The sequence below is a fragment of the Podarcis vaucheri genome (assembly GCF_965113315.1).
Source record: "Podarcis vaucheri genome assembly, chromosome: 9".
NCBI classification, from domain to species: domain Eukaryota; kingdom Metazoa; phylum Chordata; class Lepidosauria; order Squamata; family Lacertidae; genus Podarcis; species Podarcis vaucheri.
This window is the reverse complement of record NC_138767.1, coordinates 27,158,454-27,178,177: the sequence shown is the minus strand read 5'-3', so window position 1 is coordinate 27,178,177 and position 19,724 is coordinate 27,158,454. Positions and strand designations below refer to the sequence as shown.

Sequence of the window (19,724 nt, the reverse complement as noted above, 5' to 3'; positions counted from 1 at the left end):
TCTTATTCCTGCATTGCAAGAGGGTTGGACTAGATGGTCCTCAGGGTCCCTTCCAACTCTATAGCTTATCTATGTCAGAACAACTGGCAAACAACAAAACAAAACACACACAGGACATCATTTCTGGAATATAACCACCATGCCTAGTAAGTAATGCACTGAAGTTGCTACCAATAAGACAAGATCAAGATCCATTCTTTTCTGAACAGAAAACAACAAACAGTGTCTTTTGTTTCCCATACTTTAAATTAAATAACCATACTTGATTCTTGGTTATGCAGAGGTAATAATGATAGTAGTAGTAGTAGTAGTAGTAGTAGTAATATGTAGAGGTTGCTAAGTTTGCCATTTTGAACCTAAATCAGCCCTTTTAAATTTTGTACCAAAAAAAGGCATACAATTAGTGCTACATTTAACACTTGTACATTTTTATTTAATTAAATCAGCCATTGTACACGTTGCAGCTATGTATTGTTAGTGTTGTTGTTTTGTTTTGTCTTTTTTAAAATCTTTTTAACTAATACATGCCCTCATAGATATATTCAGTTAGTGTTATCACCATGGGAACAAGATGCTGACTCATCAACTTAAAATCACTTCTTCTCACAGTATTCAAGTTCTCTGATAACACAGCAAAAAATCAAAACCGATAAAGGAGGATAGCCATTATGCTGTTACACAGAACATCATCTGCACTGCAAAGTACACAACAGAAATGCGTTTCTTTTAGAGCCCCAGTCTTGAAGGTCAACCAGTGATGTTCTTGACAATGAGAAATGAGCTATTGTGTGTCCTGAAATGGGTCTCCTTCCATTTTGGCAGTCACATGTGCTTGCCAACCAAAAAGAAAAATGTTAGAATGGCACTTTGGGTAGCTTTCTTAGCAGGTGGCCAAACACCCTAAAACGTTTCCTTTCTCTCCACATGGTTAGTTAAATGAAGAGGTGCCATTTGTAACATTTATTTTCGGTATTCTGAGCACTGAGTCTATTATTATTATTATTATTTTTTACAAGAAGGAAAATCTGGCTAGATTTTGAAAAATATCAACCCTGGAGGACTTGACTCATCCTTGTTGAATATACTTTGTCTTTATCAAATAACTGATTCAAAATGTATATCATTTTATATGTATATATATAATATATATAATTACATATATATGTTAAAATGCAACAGAGCTCCAGACCACTATTAGAATTAGGTACAGACCACAGAATAATTCCAGAGTCGCATATGCCCTTCTTGGAAAAATCAAAGTGCAGACATTTACATGATGATTCCTGAAAGTTGGTTAAGGAATATAAATAAACGACGACAAAAAAAAAAAAAACAAATGCCCAATGGATTCATATCCCTCCATAAGCAAATCTCTGAAGAACAATCTCAAATGGAAGGTTAAGCTCGGCTCGCTCAGTGCTGAGAGAGATAATCTGTTGACATGGTTACAAGGGGGTTGAGATTGTGTTTCCCAATGCCACATGCATAAACCAGGTTAGGAGACAGTCTTGATAGAATGTGATAAATTTAGAGTAACCTTTCTTAAGAGTGGGAAAGGGTTTCTTTTCCCTTATCAAGTTATCTACAGTGCAGTGGCCAGCAGGAATAACCACCAATAAGACAGCGTGGTTTGCTAAAGCAGTGATGAAAACAGGAAGTTACAGGAGTTAGAGCTTTTTTGTTTGTTTGTTTGTAATGCACCTTGCCTCTTGTTCCAGTCTAAAAGATTTGAATACAGTATGCAAATGTGCCACAGATATAGCTGCTAGCAAGTTATACCTAACTGGGTATTTATTTCTTCAGGAAATATTTAGGTGGCTTCCCAGGAGTCATAAAGCAGGGGTGGCTGCATTCAGCTGGCAACAGCTGGAGTTTGAGGTTTCAGCCTGACTCTCAGAAACTTTCAAGTCAAGGAGATCAACAAACTGGAAGTCCTATAAACATGGGAGGCTGACATGCTTCCTTCTCAGTAGATCCATGTTGTATATTCAATGGAAGAGTAATTAATCGCTCTTCAGCAGTTTCAACAGACCGTGTAGTTCTCGATCCTAAAAGTAGTCACAAAAGGCAGTGTTTCTTTCTTTCAGTCTTGTGAGTCCAAGCACTTTAGCTATTTACAGGTTAATGTTAGCATCCCTTTTTTAAAAAAATGCACATACATTGTGATTTGAAGAGGCCTGTGGAAGAAGCTATGTTTGTATGGATCGGATGCAGAAGCAAAGGAACAACAAAGATGGCAATCTTGACAAGTTTCCAGTATAGCACAAAGTCAATGACTTTTAGTAGACAAACCATCCCAAATGAAGGATGCTATCTTTGGTCACAAATTAGCTTACAGATATTTGAAAAGAAAAAAAAAGAAAAGAAAAACAACCCTACACTATATGCCAAGTCGAAATGTTAGTGTCCTCTAGTGATTATGTTATGCCATCTACAGCAAAAGAAGAAAGTGAATTCTGGATATTGAATGGATATGTGTGTTGGTCTGTGGGTGAGATTTTAGCAGCATCTCATTTGGCCTCTTTCTTCCACTCATCTTTGCAGAAATGTCTCAGTAGTTGCTGGAGGTCATGCTGAAGGTCATCCCGGGGTAGTGCTTCTGGTGTGTCCTCCAGCAGTTCCACATGAATACGGTTTCCATACTGGTCCTTAACCACAGTCCTCTTCTGGGTACTGGCTTTACTCATTGTTGTCCTGCAGGGAAATGATAGGTAAAGAGTGAGCAATCGTAGCATATGCTAAGAAGGAAATGGAATTTCCCTTTTCTAATGTTTTTGAGACATAATAGGTCCAATGAAATTGACTGCAGCAAGCATATGGATGTGAGCTGCCTTAACTATTCTCATAGAAAGGTGGAATATAACAACAATAATGAAATATTATTATTGATACTGATGCTAATACCACCAATGAAAGCTTGTACCACAATATATTTTTTAAATTCAAATGAACATAATTGTTCATTTTTTTGTTTTGTTTTCTAACATGGTAAGATGCCCACCTTCTGGAACTGGGCCTTAAAAACACATGCTTCCATGCACAGCCATTAAAAGAGCTTGAAATAACCATGCAAACCTCTTCAGAGTGCTAAACCTAGCATGATGATAATTAAATCATGTTTGTTAAATATTTCTACTGCATCTGCTCTCCATGCTGATTTACCTTCACCAGTTAAGACCCATGCTATCCTTAGCCGTGAACAGCTTAATACTGTTCTCACACAGCTTCCACTATCACAGACAAGAGCTTATAGATTGTATTCACTCTAGGATTTTGTCCTGTTGACTAGGCTAACTCCAAAATTTATAATATACTTGCACTTAGTTAGAACTGTCAACTGTCCCCAGACATGGACTAAGGGCACATGATGCAGCCACCTTGCTGACATAAGCCAGTCTGCTTTGACTCAATGCCTGGATGGGAAGCCACTGGGGAAACCCAGTTTTTGAGATCCATGATGGAGGAAAGGTGGGAGATAAATATACTATTTTCAAAAAACTGGAAATGCCATTTTGCAAAAACCAAAAACTGCGACCACTAGCCTGTTTAAGGGTAGAACGCATGCTTTCCTCCACTTTGTGAACAAGGCAGCAATCCCGTGTCACATTGGTGTTTCAAGGATTTGGAATAAATTCCTTTATCCAGCAGTATGAATTGTTGGCATATATTTGTCGCATGGCAAGTGACAACTGTGGCGGGGTGGGGGTGGCGACTAGTTCAAGAACTGATTTGTACCAAATTGTTCTGGAGACAGTTTTGACCTTTGAAAAGGTAGTTCATGGTATATGACTGTTTCCAGCCATCATCTTAAATCTGCTTTGATAAATATCACAGTGACATCAAAGAGAACAGAATGTTAAATGGGGCTTGTCTAGTGAATGTGGGTGGTTAACATTTCTATTTTATTTATTTTTTTGAGAAGGAAGCTATGAGAAATGACATCAACCCCGTCTTCTAAGACTTTCTAAAGTACACGAACCAAAACAGTTTCTGTCATTTGTTACTTTAATCTTGCATGGGGGATCTGTTTGCTTGTTATTTCCCAGGGAGCCGCCTTGGTCTAGTATGGGCATCTACACATCTTCTTCCTCATGGCTGAGACAAAGAAATGAATGGACCATGTTGAGAGCCAGTGTGGTGTAGTGGTTAAGAGTCACGTAATCTGGGGAACCGGGTTCGTGTCTCCGCTCCTCCACCTGCAGCTGCTGGGTGACCTTGGGCTAGTCACACTTCTTTGAAGTCTCTCAGCCCCACTCACCTCACAGAGTGTTTGTTGTGGGGGAGGAAGGGAAAGGAGAATGTTAGCCGCTTTGAGACTCCTGAAGGGGAGTGAAAGGCGGGATATCAAATCCAAACTCCTCCTCTTCTTCTTCTTGTGCTGGATTTTCTTTGAATGTGGCATCTCCCTAACCAGCTAACGTACGTCCCACTCCCTTAAAGGGTTTCTTTATGCAACTAAACCATTCCTTGGTCCCCATTTCATCCTCCCATCTTTTCTACATACATAGTCATCATTATGTATAGTCTTAAAAGTAGCCAAGATGCCACATAGTATATACATTGTCAGTCTTGACTATTGTCATGGTAAAGTCATAAGTGGGAAACACGATGGCTCCACCCATGTTAAGCCAGTGTATGATATCAGAAAATGGAAAACAAAGGGGGAAGAAACGGGGGGGGGGAGCAAACTACCATGTAATCCCAACCATTTCTACTCAAAAGTAAGCCCTATTGAATTCAGTGTTTATTCTCAGGTAATCTGAGTTAGGCTATAACTTAGCAGAAATTACAAAACAGCAATAAAAATGTGGATTATGAAATAAGTAGAGAGAATACATCATGGCTGCCTTATCCCAGCATCTACTCATATGTCCTCTAACCATGACATCTGAACCAAAGCACTGAGATACTAGGGCAAGTCAGCCTCAGAACATTTGACTATGGAACACTGGAGAAGCCATTTTGGTTGTACAATTAGTCCTACATTAACTAAAAAATAAGGGTATTAATAACTCCTCCCCCCACCAAGTGGAAACAGTATTTGAAGGTTCCGCTTGCAAGTTGGCTGAAGCCAAACTTCTCCCTCATTCTCTTAGAATGCCAATGGCACCCACTTGAAAGGTGCCGGAACTGAGTTCCAGCTGAGAAAAAGCCTTGGCTGAAGCCCTGAACAGAACCACTCGTCTTGCCCCCCTGTCTGAATGGCAAAGTGGAAGCTTGAGATGACAAATTTCCTCTTCTGAACCTATTTTTAGTGATGCTTCAGTTGTGTTTGTTACAGAGAAAAAGGTCAAGCATAGAGTTCCGGTGAACATATTTCTGGAGATCAAAGCATGTAAAATTGACTTAGTGACTCCGAACCAAAATGTGAGGGGTATTTTCAGCCTAAATGTGCAGGTATGTGACCGAATCATACCTGCAAAAGAGTGACAGTCCAGAAGTGGCCTTAGTGTAGATCACTTAGTATTTTCAAGAAAAGCTTAAGGTGATGAGATTCAAAGTTGACATTATTTCACTTCCCACACAATTTCTGTTAGTTTGTTAATCTTTTGCCATTAAGAAGTTCACTGCCATGCCAACCCAAACCTTTTAATAACTGAGCCATCCTCTTTCATGACCTCTTTCTCTACTAAAGGAGGAACTTCAATTTTCATTTTGTTACCTGCATAGTTCAGGGCCTAAAGTGAAACAAGAAACAGAACCATACCACAAAGGATTTTAAAGCACAGCTTAAATATTCCAACCCGCTGAAATGCTGGAGGAAGTCCAGAGCCAATGAGAAAAAGAAAGTTAGCCAAGCAAACAAACAACAAACCATCCACTTCAGCTTTTGCTAATGTAAAGTATCTTGTTACTTACTGCCCATGGATTCAAATTCATTGCATTTTGTCTGTCTTAAACATATAGGAGTCTTCTGTACTTACTGTGAATTTTGAGGGGTCACAACTGAATCTACACCTCTCTGCCACTGTTAGAAAAATGCATTATTTCCAGTAGCGATAGATGAACTTCACAGTCCTGCTCCAGAATACATTTCCAAAAACTGGATTTTTGCACTCCCCCCCTTCCAGGTGTTATAAATTTCCAGCTAGTCCTAGATTAGATGACAATCAGGATTGGCAGTTCTGAAATGTCTTCCCAGGAGACCCATATAATCAAGACATACAATGTCTATCAGGGATGGTGACCTGTGGCCCTCCAGACGTTCCTGGACTAGAGCTGTTATCAGCCATAGCCAACATGGCTGATGGGCTAGGGATGATGGGAGTTGTGGTCTTCTGGGACGGAGGCTCCACATCCCTTGCCTATATTTATTTATTTATTTTTAATTTTATATACTGCATAATTAATCTAATCTCAGATATCTGTGAATGTAGAACATCCATAAAACAGCATAAAAACCCTTAGTCAACATATGGACAGTGGACCATGATAACCAAATAAAATGGCCAAACTACCCCAGGGTATCAGAGCTACTTTGGACATTTTGTGTCATTCTGCCAAGAGGTAAAGATGATTTTGCCCTAAATCAGATCTAGATTATGTATGGTAGAATGCGTGATAAAGTAAACTTTGGCATCTACTGAATGTATTGTGTGATTTTCAACAGCAGGATCACCCCCATAGCTTGTTGGTTTCCAGAGCATTCTTCTTTGAATCAGTTTATAGGCAATTTATGGGGTGAATGGAAGGCTTGAGTACTTGATGGTAATTAATTACACAGCTAATGTAATTAATTTTCAGTGTCTCACCAGACTGAGGTGAATCCATTCTCGTAGGTCACAATGAATACGTGCTTGTGTGACAGTGTGAAGAAGTACTGCAGTGATAAAAGGAATGTGAATGTCTTTATGCCACCATTTTGACAGGAGGAAAAATGTAAATTTTAAGTGTGAAAGGAACATCTAATGAGAATATTGGAAATTACTAAGTTGGAGATACTGAGAGTTACTTCCGGTAAGAAGCCTCCTGAATTGTTTCCTGAGTTCGGTTAATGAGTATTTTGTGGGTGGAGGGTCTCCAGTGAGATGGGAGGGGTCTGCTGCTGCAATAGTTGGAAAGCAGTGCAGATAAAGTAGTAACATCATGGAAGGGTGTTCTGGATACTTAAACTGAGATATGGTGATGCAATTGGATTAAAATAAAATGTGTTGGTTTTTTTTAAATTCCAATCCTGATTTTCCTGCAGAAGACCTCAGGGCCTTCCTCCCAGTGGTATCCTACTGAGTCATTAACCAGCTCTACATCTGCTTAGCTTTAAGAATATGGCACAATCAGATGTTCCTAGAATATTAACTGGGTCTCATCAGGTGTCTCATACAGGACATTTATTGTAGTGGTTTTGTGTATTTTCTAATTTGGACTTTTTATTTTGAGTTGCTCTGAACATATTAAAGGACAGGTAAACTTTACTTAGAAACAAGGCTTCAAACGTACTTCACTGCAGTAAACTACTCCGGTTTATGTATATTCTTCTTCCCATATGATTTTACAGTGGTATTCCAGACTGACACTTCCAAAGACATGTCGAAAAGGCAATATTTTACCTCTTCAAAGTCATCTTTGGCTGAGGGAAGATCAGTTGCTAAGCTAGCATCTCCATGGTGCTTCTCCATTCGCTCCCCATGTACAACCGTAGTCTTCACAACTTTGCTGACCTTGCGGCCTTCCACTGGTTCAGACTGAAATTCTGAGGCACTCTGTACACTTGGCTCAGAAAAGGTCACCTGGTGAAGAAAGGTTTCACGGATACGTTGTGTGATTGTGAGCACACACTACTAAGGAGAGCTCAAAACAAGGATTGCTTAGTTAACATCTGAAATGAATGATACTGAGTTTTGGCTTATCATTCTAAGTGAACATAATACATAAATTTAAAGATATGCTCAACTTGTCCTGGTTGCAAAATTTTGCAAGAAATCAATGAATTCTAAATTTCCTCACAAAATTTCTTCCAGGATGTGTAATCAGTTTACTATAGGAATTAAGATGGTCTTAGCTTGATGTAGACATCACAAATCATATGGCAAACTCCTTCCAAATGAAAACCTCAATTCCTGCAGTTTCACTATGCATATCATAAAATGTAAATGCTCTGTGTCCTTTCTATTTGTACTTCCCCCTCTGAATCTGACTGTTGTCGAGAGAACAGTTCTCTGCATGTTGCAGAAATGGCTTTGGGCCCTGGCTAATGTGAGTACCTTGAATTTAGGAGTAGGCCAGTCAGCTGAAGATCCCATTAGCAGAGTACCCATATGCTATCCTGTTCAGCTGGCCAAGACCAAGTCAAGGTAGGCTTCTTTAAGTAGCCAAGGACCTGGGCAGTTCCTACTAAGCTATGGGGAATGTTATTTCAGCCAAGAGTTGCGGGCATCACAGGCTTTATGGAAGCTGAAAAGGCCTTTATCACTGCTCTTCAGCTGGTGGGTCATGACCCAGTAGTGGGCCGCAGCCAGTTTCAAGGTTGGTTGCAAGAGGAGCACTACTATGTGATAAAAGATTAAGGAATGGGTTCCCCAATGCAGGTCTGGGTGAAAAGTAGGCCCTGGGTCTGAAAAGGTTTAAGATAAAAAAGGAAGCCCAATCTCCTTGATGATCTGGTTGTGCTGACATCAAGGACTCTTGTCGAGTTCTATATCTTCTTCAAAGTCCTGTGATCAATTGGGTTTGGGGTCCTAATACTTGCTAGTTAGAAACAGGGATTTCTAATAAGGCAGACATGTATGAGAATAGATGGAGGATTAGTTTTACTGTCTGATGTTGGAGAAAACATCTCTCTACTCAATAGGATACTACTCACTCTACCTCCTCCCTCACCCTTCACCCTCAGTGCAACTCTTAGACTGAATGGACATTTTCAAGGTTCCCTCCTGGGTGAAATGTTCAATGATCTCCAAATACAAGTGATAACCTTCCTGCCGATATTCCAGTCATATTCCCAGCAGCAAAGTGATTTAGAAAACATGATGTGCAGATTTCGAAATGGGTATGCCCTGGATTCATCTACTTGCTTTTCACAATCTAGAGATCACAACTTGCCTCTACATGTGCAACCTTAAAACCCAGGACATGTATGAAAAGGCCCTTAGAAGTGTGCAGACTTGCAGCCAAGTGAGTGGAGTTTGCAACTTAAACACAATGGCCAGAAGAAACTCTCTTGAGGTAATACTACTGTTAATTTTCCTAATTCATTTTTCATTCAATCAATCTAACTAACCTCTGATTGCTCGCTGTCACTCTTCAGCACAACTCGCTTTATAACTTTGGAATATCCATCTCCCTCTTCCACCTTAACTGGCTCCTGAGGTTCTCCTTGCATCACAACTTCTTCCTTTTCTGTGCCGTCTGGTAAAGTGAATCGCCTGATGATTTTTCTAGTGACCTAATGGAATGACATCATTATTAAGAGTTTTAAAACAATACCAGTCATATGTAAAATTTTGTAAGTGCAGCATCTTCTATTCATCTGCAAACAGAATAACCCTTCCCAAAGGGACTGGAGGCATCACTATATCCATTCTACTAGCAGGTAATATGTGGTAAATGAAAGGCTAGATGTTCAAAATCAGTTCGCCTAAGTACCTTAATTCCAATGAACCTTAATAAGCTCACCTCTTTAAATAGCAGCTAGGCCTCCCAGTCAGACCATGGATTTTTTCCTTTGGAAGAGTATCTTTAGAAACTATTTTGAAAGAGTAAGCCTTGCAGAAAGTATTTGTTATCAAGAACCTAGCAGAATCTCCCAGATCACACTTGCAAAACTGATGAGCATGTTTGACACATGTCAGTGCAGTACCATGCAAACTGGCCATGCAGGGCAATCCTAGAATGGTTACTCACAAATGCCCCACTGTGCTCAGTGGTTGTTATCTAGGCTAAGTGTGAATGGACTGCAGCCTTGGATACTTTTATTATTCTGGTGTATTGTTTTCCACCAACAAAGCCCTGATATAGAGGAAAACTCATGCTGTTGAACATGTTCCTGGGTTACTAACTAGGCCTCAAAGGTGCTCTGCAGGGCATCATAGAAGTAACTTATGTCAGACTGACAACTGTGGCTTCCTTTGTGACCACATAGAAATTTTATTGAATTAGTTGTCACAGCCACTGCTGCCCCGGTTTGTGCCAGCTCGTCTTTGACGTGCCATGTGGAATGAGCACATATCAACATGTTAGTCTGCAGTTTGGGCCAGGAATGTCACTAAAGTGTCCAATTCCCATTGGAGATGCTTTCCATGTTACTACTGGAGTAGACACTGGGGAGTTCCGAGGATTTAGTCCAGTCTGTGCATCAAAAAATGCATTTTGTGAAGAAGTGTGCAAAAAATAATGCTAATGCAGAAACAGGATGGAATATATGTGAAACTGACACAGACCAGAAAAAACCCAATCATTAACAGACACTGAAGAAGTCTCATTGTAGGCTTTTAATTTAACTCCATAGCACACAAAAGGGCCCATGCGTAGCTTTAATTTACAAAGAAAATCCCCTGCTCTTCCTGCATTTCCCATTAAGTCAACATCTTAATGTTAAATTGTACCTTCTTCACCACAATATGGCCATGTTCATCTGTGTACTGCTCCTCTGTTACAGCTTCTGGTGGCATTTCAGGCATATCATCAGACTGTTGGTCAAAGAACAAAATTCATAAATTAAAGTGGTTGCTTTAAATAAATTGTACAAAAGAGGTTAGTTGATTAAAGCAAGGGGGAAATGAACGAATCAGGAAGCACTGAAGCATAGTTGTTAAAACTCCATTAAAGATTCTGCAAACCAATATTTAAAAACATGCAAAGAAACCTTGAACCAATAGGCAAACAGAAATCATTTGACCTAATAGGAAGTAGTGTTGAAGCAGCAACTCTTAGTGGGACATGGGACATTCTTCCTCAAAATGCACATTGGGTAACAACCCTATTGGGTTTCTCTTTTCTCTTCCAAGCTTTCCCAAATCAAAGTAGAAAAAGTTATCTATATTACTCAATAGACATGCATTATTCAGGAACATGCCAAATTCATCAGTGCAATACCAGCCAAGGGGTTGCTTCAGGAACAGGACTTTGGGAAAGGGTGGGTCCTAGAGGTGTAACCAGGACATAATTGCCACTGGCACGTGCAGTAGTTCAACACTCCTGTACCTGAATAATCACCCGGCGGCGAACGACCCTGGTAGTTACCATCTCTTCCTCATCTGAGCTGGCCTCCAGCTCACCTAATTCCTCTGCTAGCTCCTAGTGGAAGCATGGAAGCATGGCTCTTATCATACAGATATAGTAGCATGGTGTGAATGAACAGCATTTGGCCCCTCTTCTATTAGCACAATGGAAACAACACAAATGCTCACAGCTTTAACAGAAGCCACATTACTTCTTCCCTTGAGCATAACATGAGACCCTAAAATCGCCTTTAAATGTGTGATACCATCTAGACTATTACTTTTTGTTGTTGTTATTTGAAATCACGTATTAGCTAAGGTGCAATGTGCTTGCAATGTGCTTGAATAACTTGGATACGATCCAAAAACTTTTCATTCTCTCTAAATCTAATCAGAGAAAAGCTTTCATATTTAATTACTTAATTAAAAGGCATTTGCATACAATTCACTGTTAACAAAAGATCTGCCGGCTATAAACTTTTTTTTTTTTTTTAAAGGGAAATTAACCTGGGCAAGAGAAGTCAAAGAGAGAGAAAAGGCTTCTGATTGTATGATTTGTTCATGTATAATGCTAGGCCAGTCGCTCCATGGGGGAAGTTATATGTGGACAAAACCAATGTGAGCTCAGGCGTTGTTGCTGAAGTGCATGACTTGGCTTGGAATGCAAATGGAGTGCCTCTCCCATTCCTTCCCACCACCTGGAATGCTGCAATGGCAGCATTCCGTGCACCAGGGAGTAAAGTTTCCCAGGATTCCTGAGTCCTCAGATTGTCCTTAGCAAGTGCCCTGGAAACAACATGCTTTGGGTGCATAAAACCCACAGAGTGGGCATACTCAGCAGCATCCCAGATACAGAGAATATTGGAGCATGTTTCCAGGATACTTGATGCTCATCCTCAGACACCTTATTTCCTAGAAGTCCTGATGTCTGGTATGTTGCCATTAGGTAGTTACAAGAGATGCTAGCGAGAAAAAAAGGGAATGCAAATCTTTCAGATACGCCTTCATCAAACCTCCCCGCTGCCAGATACCTGGAAAGGGGCAGCAGGACAGGATGCAGGTGCTTGGGGAGAGGGGTGGGCTGAATAACATTTGGCTGACACACCCAATTTGTAGTAGGATAGGGTCCTAATTTCATAATTGGCCTTGGCAAAAAATGAGGTGTTTCTGTTTGAGGGAATTTGTGTGTGAAATAGTTGCATGTGACAGGTCCAATTCTGAACAGAGCCAAAGAGCTTCCACTAATCACTAACGACCTCTCTGTAAAAGAAATGAAGAGGAACGCTGACATGTAGAATGTCAACACATCAATGTTTTGTTTGTTGCATGTACACCAATAAGAAAGGCACATATTGGCTTCCAAACATTTCTTGCATCTCCACCCACCCAACCCTACACAGAGATCTGGGAATCTCCTTTGCATGCAGAAGATCCTGGGTTCAATTTCCAGAATCTTTAAGAAGGGCTGAGAATGACTACTGCCTGACATCCTGGTCAATGCAGACAATATTGAGCTACAGAGACCAATGACTTGGTATGGAGCAGCTTATAGGTTCCTATCATCTCCATACAGGGGAAAATGGCATCTGTGAAGCCCTTAAAAGGTAAAGGGACCCCTGACTATTAGGTCCAGTTGTGGCTCACTCTGGGGTTGCAGCACTCATCTCGCTTTATTGGCGAGGGAGCCGGTGTACAGCTTCCAGGTCATCTGGCCAGCATGACTAAGTCACTTCTGGCAAACCAGAGCAGCGCACAGAAACGCCATTTACCTTCCCGCCAGAGCGGTACCTATTTATCTACTTGTTATTTGATGTGCTTTCGAACTGCTAGGTTGGCAGGAGCAGGGACCGAGCAACAGGAGCTCACCCCATCACAGGTATTTGAACCGCCAACCTTCTAATCTGCAAGTCCTAGGCTCTGTGGTTTAACCCACAGCGCCACCTGCGTCCCCTGTGAAGCTCTTAGTTGTACTAAATATAGGATATTCACTATTCTTTTCCAAAGGATTTCTTTAGCAATAGATTCTCTTTCATGAATCCATTCTGGAACATTTTATTTTGGGTTGCTGCCATGTTCATCCTATTCTAACCTAGTTGACAGAACTGTTTTCTGTCTACTTTTCCCCTTCTGTGCTACCTACCGCTTTGTGTTTTCAACGGCAGATTTCTTTCATTTATATTCTGTTTGTAGTTGGAATTGTTTTTGGCCAGTTATGTGTGGGGGAACATTGGTATTTATTATTCATACATTTTGTTCCTTGGTACTGACTAAGATCATATTAAAGATGTTACTCCCCTGAATAATAATTCCTCTGATGTGTGCAGGAGTAACCTCGTGATTCATCAAGCGAGCGGTAACACTTACCTTTTCCAGCAACTCTTCTTCATATCTTTCTGACTCTTCTGGGTGTTCATCAATTGATTCCACAATCACCAGACTATTTTTCCTTGGATAAAGATCTTCTTGGTGGTCTTCAGGTTCTTGCACAATGGGTGAATCCGTTCGTTCACTAGATGTTGGGGTATGAAGGTATGGCCTTTCAAGATCCTCAGAGCCTGCAGTAGAGCCCTCAGACTTTTCACTGGGAATGCTTGTTGCTTTTTCTCCTTTTGGTGCCTGTGTTGCTCCAGAAGTTGTGACACTGTGAATTAAAGTTGAATTCAAGGTACCTAATTATTATATGTTCTATGTTTCTAGTGAATAAGCCTACAGATGAATGCCAGGGTAAATATTCAAGATGACTTTAAGGTTTACATTAGTTTAATATAAACCTTAGGAGGACCACTCTCTATCCTTGCTCTTAACGGTTCAACACTTCATTCTTGCTTGGAAATATATTGGAAATTCCCTATTATGTTTTCTATTTTATTTTCTTACATTTATATCTTGCCTTTCTCCCATTATGGAACTCAAGACAGTGCAATTGTGTTCCCAGTCCCAGGTGGTCACCCATCCCAAAAAAAATCCTCCTCTAGCTTCTGTTCATAGACTCCACTGGAGGAAAAATCCTTCCGTGAGTTGAGGGATACAATGGGATACAACACACACACACACACACACACACACACACACACACACACACATATATATATAAATCTCTTTTGTCCTTTGAAAATTCACTAGCTGACGTATGTCTATAGTCACATAGAGTTCATATTTGACTGAGAATATAACACTTTCTAATGTGTGTCTGCTCTGAATACATGAGCATGAAGAACTTGCAGCTCTGAAAGCAGGTGTCTTAAATCAATTTAGTTTGTGAAACAGAAAATATAATATATGGAATCTAAATAGTGCACTTGTGTGTGTGTTTTATAGAGGTCAACAGAGCGTACGGTACATTTCTCACAATATGCCATCATTTTGGGTCTGCAATCTTGGGATTCTTACAAGTATTCTTGTGTGGTAGATGAATCTTCTGGCAGCGCATGAGATTTCCCTGAGAATTCAGCTTCCACTCGCTCCTTGTGTGCTTGTCGTAGGAGTTCTGTAATGGATAGTTCCGCCTCACCTCTAGGTGTGCCGTCATGCAAGGGTGAGTAACTCACAGAAATGTCTTCCTCAGAGACAAGGGGAGGGTGATCTGATGGCTCACTGTCTTTAGAAAAAGAATGCTCTTCTTCCTTCTTATCTCTTGTGCTGTACAGGTCTTCACGGAGTGCAGAAAAACCTACAGCAAGGTAAAAACAATTATTTGGTCTTCCCATGTAAAGTGGGAAAATCTGCTCAGTTTACATCTACCTGCAGATTTGTGGTGGTGCTGAGTAGGGAGAGGCAAATCTGTCAGTTTTGGTTTCTCTCTGTTTCTTGTTTTTCCAATCTTAAATTCTATGCATTTCCACATCAGCTTGCAATTTTTTAAAAAAATGCTCCTGAAAATTCATCATTATTTTAGTGCAAATTTCTCCATTGCATGACTTTTTTGCCTAATATACATATTTCTGCAAAGCAATTTCCCCCAATATTTGCATTTTAATGCACACTTTACACTCATACAAATTACTTGGCTGGAGAACCGTACTGCATAATTTACAGAAGTGTGAATTTCAAAGAATTTTCAAAGGATCGCTGTGTTTCACTTTTGTGTATTGGTTTGGAATAAACAAAGTAGGAAGGTTCATCTTGAAGTGTGAACTGAATCGAATTTCTCCCACTTCCTTAGGTTTCATGTAGAGGCACCACACACACCAAGACATACATAAATGTCTGCTGACATAGAGCATAGAACCATCGAGTTGGAGGGGGCTTCAGAGGCCAACCCCCAGCTTGATCCAGATAGCCCGGAGCTGGAACATCCACAGGACATTACTCTTTAGCTTCTGTTTGAAGAACTCCAGTGAAGAAGAACCCACCACCCCTCAAGGTAATTGTCCCCATTGCTTAACTACTTTTACCATCAGGCAACTTCCACAGACAGCAACCTGAACAGTTTTCCTTCCAGTTAAACATGATCCCGTTTGTGCTGTATATTGATATTTTAGGGTTTCATTATCCTACACATGCCTCCTCCTAAGCTTAGCATTAAAAGCATTTAGAGATGATTCCAACATACATGCAGACATCTTGACACTCACAGAATGACTCACACCTTGAGTGTCTAAGCTGCTAATGCTGAAAAGCATCATTGTTGATGTAATGTGCTCTGTATGAATGCTCCGTCTTTGGGTGCCTCCAGATTGTCCCTATCTTGTGGGAGGGATTCAAGCATATATCAGAAATTTAGATTTAAAAGGCGCTGTTGCCCTAGTGCAGCAAATGCACTTAAAAAAAATAATCTGCCATCTTGAGGGTTGGTAAGCGACAGGGAAATGCATTGAAAAGTGTGGAATAAACAAACACCCCACAAGCAAAACTGGATGAGTAATCAACAAAGACTATCTATAATCTAACCACTGCCTAATTTTTGTGCAAGCAAATCAGGTTGAATTCTCAATAAGCAGGGCTTTGATGGTTGTGTCATCAATGCCGACAACTTACTAAACAGTGAGCAGAGATGTGTGACTTCACCCTTACCTTCACTATGATCCAGTCCTATTGTCTGTTCAATTTCTGCATAGGTGCGATTATGGTCTCGGGATGTTTCCATGGTGTTCTCCATGAGATGAACAATATCCATACGATTTATTTTTGTAAGACACTCAGTAAGGCTTGAATCTGTGATACAGAAAAGACCAGACTTTATTTAAGCTGTGTGTGCTCTTTTCCCTGTCCTCCAGATTCACACAGCAAAAGAGTATAATTCAGAAGTCTGCATTAACACCTTGAATTTGGAGATGAATGATGAAAATATATGTCTTTTTCTTCTGTCCGCCCTGACGTTATCCCCAAACACTTGGAAAGTTAGGCTACTTACCTATAACTCAAGGGTGTCCACCTATAAAAGTTCAAAGAGGCTTGCTACATCTGCTGACCAGCAGTTACAGCAACCCCCTTTGAGGTCCTGCCTACAGAGCAAAAATGTCCATTTACAGGTGAGGTTTGAATCCAAATTGTGCCTGCAAATGGACTTTATTGGGGGTCACTGGCAGCTGGCAGCTCCTCACCCTGCTGTGAGTAGTGCTGTGTCATAAATTTCTCCTATGCTTTTTGTCTGCCATTCTCATCAATTTATTGGGGGCAGGGTAATGCCTCTCTTACGAAGACATTTTTTGCATAGGCTCAAGGGCAAACCAGGGCCATTCAGTTCCTTCACAACAGCTGTGAGAATGTCAACCAAAGATGTCAGCACTGGCAGTGGGGAAAGAGGGTGGAAATGTGGGGCTGTACTGCCACTTTCCCCTTTGTATTATGCATGTGAATTTTTGTCAGTGTTGCACTTCAGCGAGTACATGTATACTCACTAGGCTCCTTTGCCAAGAAAATGAAGGTATCTACTAAAACTGAGCATACCAGTAGCATGTTTCCCATCACGTTCCAGCCAATATTTCAGCAGTGCATGACTCTGGTCCTGCAGTGAATTAGGATTCTCAATTCGGATCTGATGAATTTGTTCCTCTGTGAAATCCAGTTCTCTTGCTAGCTCTGAAAACGCACATTATTAAAATAATTTCAAACAGTCACACATTTCCTTTTAAATACTTAACACCTATTTTAAGTGCATTTAACATTTACCTGGGAGCAAAGCCTGATAAAAACAATGAGACTTACTTCTGAGTAGATATTTATAAGGGAGCAGGCTGGAGGAAGCCTTGAATCTGTTGAAGCCAAAGCCCCTTCTTTTTCCTGAGATACCTCAGAATATACCATGATGCAACTGAATTGAAAGGGTCAAATATCCATCCTATTCCCTGAAAAACTTGTGGGGATTTTGAAGATGGGATGGCATCATTTACCACTTCACTTTCCCTCTCTGTCCCACTTAAATTTAATCTGTTAGGCTTCATTCTTATGCCTGCTTTCTGAGAGCAAGCCCTATTGACTCAATAAAACTTACCTCTGAGTAGATATGTCTAGAATTGTTTGGTGCATCCTTGCTAATTACCTGCCTTTCTTGTGAAACCAATATCCTTCTGTGTATTACCTAGGGACTATTTGTAGCTTCAACTACATGTAGGGTATTAGCTATTTTCATTCACATTTGTCACATCACATCTCAGCTTCAGTTTAGAGGAAACAGAAGCTATATGTGGTTTTCTTCTCCAGGGCCAGTCCAACCATTAGGTAGAATAAGGCAGTTGCTTTAAGCTGATTTGGTACATCACAAAAGGGAAGCAAATTGTTAATGATTTGAGTTTTGGATGTCATGCTGTATACCTTGGGTGGATGAGAACCACCTGCTGTTCTGCCTCAAAAAGCCAAATGTGTTGCTCTTCACTCAAAAAAACAAAAGTGGCCGTACAGGGATTACTTTTACTATCCAGCACCTGTATTCTGGCAGCCATTTTGGATCAAAATCTCAGTATGTTCTCTGTGTTAAGAATTCACACAATGCTTTTCCTGAGCATGTAGGAATAACTTAAGTAAAATCTGTAATAAAACATGCCAGTCGGATCTACAGCTACCGTCCCTGGTAGGCAGCTGTAATTCAAGTTGGTGTCTCAACACATAGGGAAGAAGAGCTAGAAGTTTCATTTCCCTAAGATGGTTGTGATCTCAACCACATTAGAGCTTACCTGTCCAGCTGAATCCAAGGTGATCAGCGATATGTGCCAGTCTTTCCTCTATCCTTTCTTGATCATCCTGTTGATCTAAAGCAAGGTCAAATAGGACAGGTTTTTGTTTAGTTTTTAAGGCAAAACTGATCTGCCTCAGGGGGAGAGACTCCATAAAATAAGGCCAGTGTTTAACAGTGTCTGCTTTCAAAGGAAACCAAAGCTCTTGGTATGTAGCTAGAATGGAAATATTTGAATACAAAGCACTTTATTTAAAATGCCCACTTAATTGAGTATGGTATTGGAGGCTTTGGAAAACACTGTCCTCAATTTTATTTTGGAGCTCATAACTCCTAAACATTTAAAATAAAACAGAACAAAGGGAGAGAGAAATAATTTGCTGGAGCGGGAAATATGTTTTTTCATGCCTCTTTAAAGCAATGGCAAATGGCCATCAAACTCATATTTGCAAAATTAGGTGATGTATCCGAAACTTCATTTCAAACATTAAGAGCATCATATTTTTTAAGTTGCACTGCTTACAACCATCAAAAAGATTTCCAGATCATGATATCTGTGCAGCATTAGTATTTAGCAGTATTCAGTTTGTTTGTTTTTTTGCTAGAACATGTTGCATTCCTAGCTCTTTACAAAGAAGGCATGCAAAAGCAAGTGCACACTTTTTCTCAGTGATATTTGCACCAAAGCAGCAAGAATTAATAACCCCAACAGCCAATCTGATACCAGCAGAGTTTGAGTTTTTGTTTTCCTGTGTGTGCATTTGAAGTCATAGTCTCTACAGCTCAAAATTCAGTTACCATATTTTCCTCTTATTGTTCCTCAGTGCTATTATAGGAAGTTCTTTTTTTAAAAATGGATCTAAACATTGGGCATTAAATTTAACATAAATCCAGTGCACCACCTTCCATTAGTAAATGGTGCCAAGCAAAAGTACAACAATAAAAGGGTTGGAGTTTTTTTTAAGGCACTAATAACTTTGCTTTTGGCACAGCTATATGGACTTGCATATCCTGAATTATAGTAATCTTACCTGGTTCATCTGTGTCAAAAGTAATTCATGGCAAAGTGATTCAATTATAGTGCAGAGAATCCAAAAACTAAAACTTGCGTGGTCAGCTGTATTAGAAGCGAAATAATAATGCTCTAAATTTGTTAGTTAAACAACATGAACAAATGTTGTTTTTGCAAAAAAGACTATATTGCTATGTTTTATCCTTTGCGTAAGCATTTGCAGTGTGCAATCTTGAGATTGTTTCAGGGATAGTAAAATACATACATGACATAAAACAAAACAAACAGAGCTTACACAAAACACATTGACAACCACAGGAAGCTTTAAAAAGGAGACACACAAACCACACACAAAAAAAAGCAAGGGGGAAAGAAGGGAAGAAACAACAACCAAAGAATTGCGATTCATGACATGCGTAGCAAAGGGAATCCCAATGGCTGGCAA

At 40.1% G+C, this 19,724-nt stretch overlaps 1 protein-coding gene across 30 annotated transcripts in view; it reads right to left on the bottom strand.

The window, feature by feature from the left end:
- Positions 1–407: 407 nt before the first annotated feature.
- ANK2 (ankyrin 2) overlaps positions 408–19,724 on the bottom strand; it is a 318,251-nt gene continuing 298,934 nt past the window's right edge. For 29 of the 30 annotated variants that reach the window (XM_082236854.1, XM_082236863.1, XM_082236871.1 and 26 more), the window contains 11 exons: positions 18,269–18,343; positions 17,046–17,177; positions 16,170–16,310; positions 14,547–14,826; positions 13,521–13,797; positions 11,140–11,232; positions 10,542–10,625; positions 9,218–9,382; positions 7,548–7,727; positions 5,587–5,678; positions 408–2,694 (listed from right to left, as the gene is read on the bottom strand). In XM_082236854.1, the coding sequence (XP_082092980.1) occupies positions 2,511–2,694; positions 5,587–5,678; positions 7,548–7,727; positions 9,218–9,382; positions 10,542–10,625; positions 11,140–11,232; positions 13,521–13,797; positions 14,547–14,826; positions 16,170–16,310; positions 17,046–17,177; positions 18,269–18,343 (1,703 nt within the window). In that variant the 3' untranslated portion in view covers positions 408–2,510. The remainder of the gene's footprint in view (positions 2,695–5,586; positions 5,679–7,547; positions 7,728–9,217; positions 9,383–10,541; positions 10,626–11,139; positions 11,233–13,520; positions 13,798–14,546; positions 14,827–16,169; positions 16,311–17,045; positions 17,178–18,268; positions 18,344–19,724) is intronic. The other variant, XM_082236872.1, reaches the window with a different exon arrangement.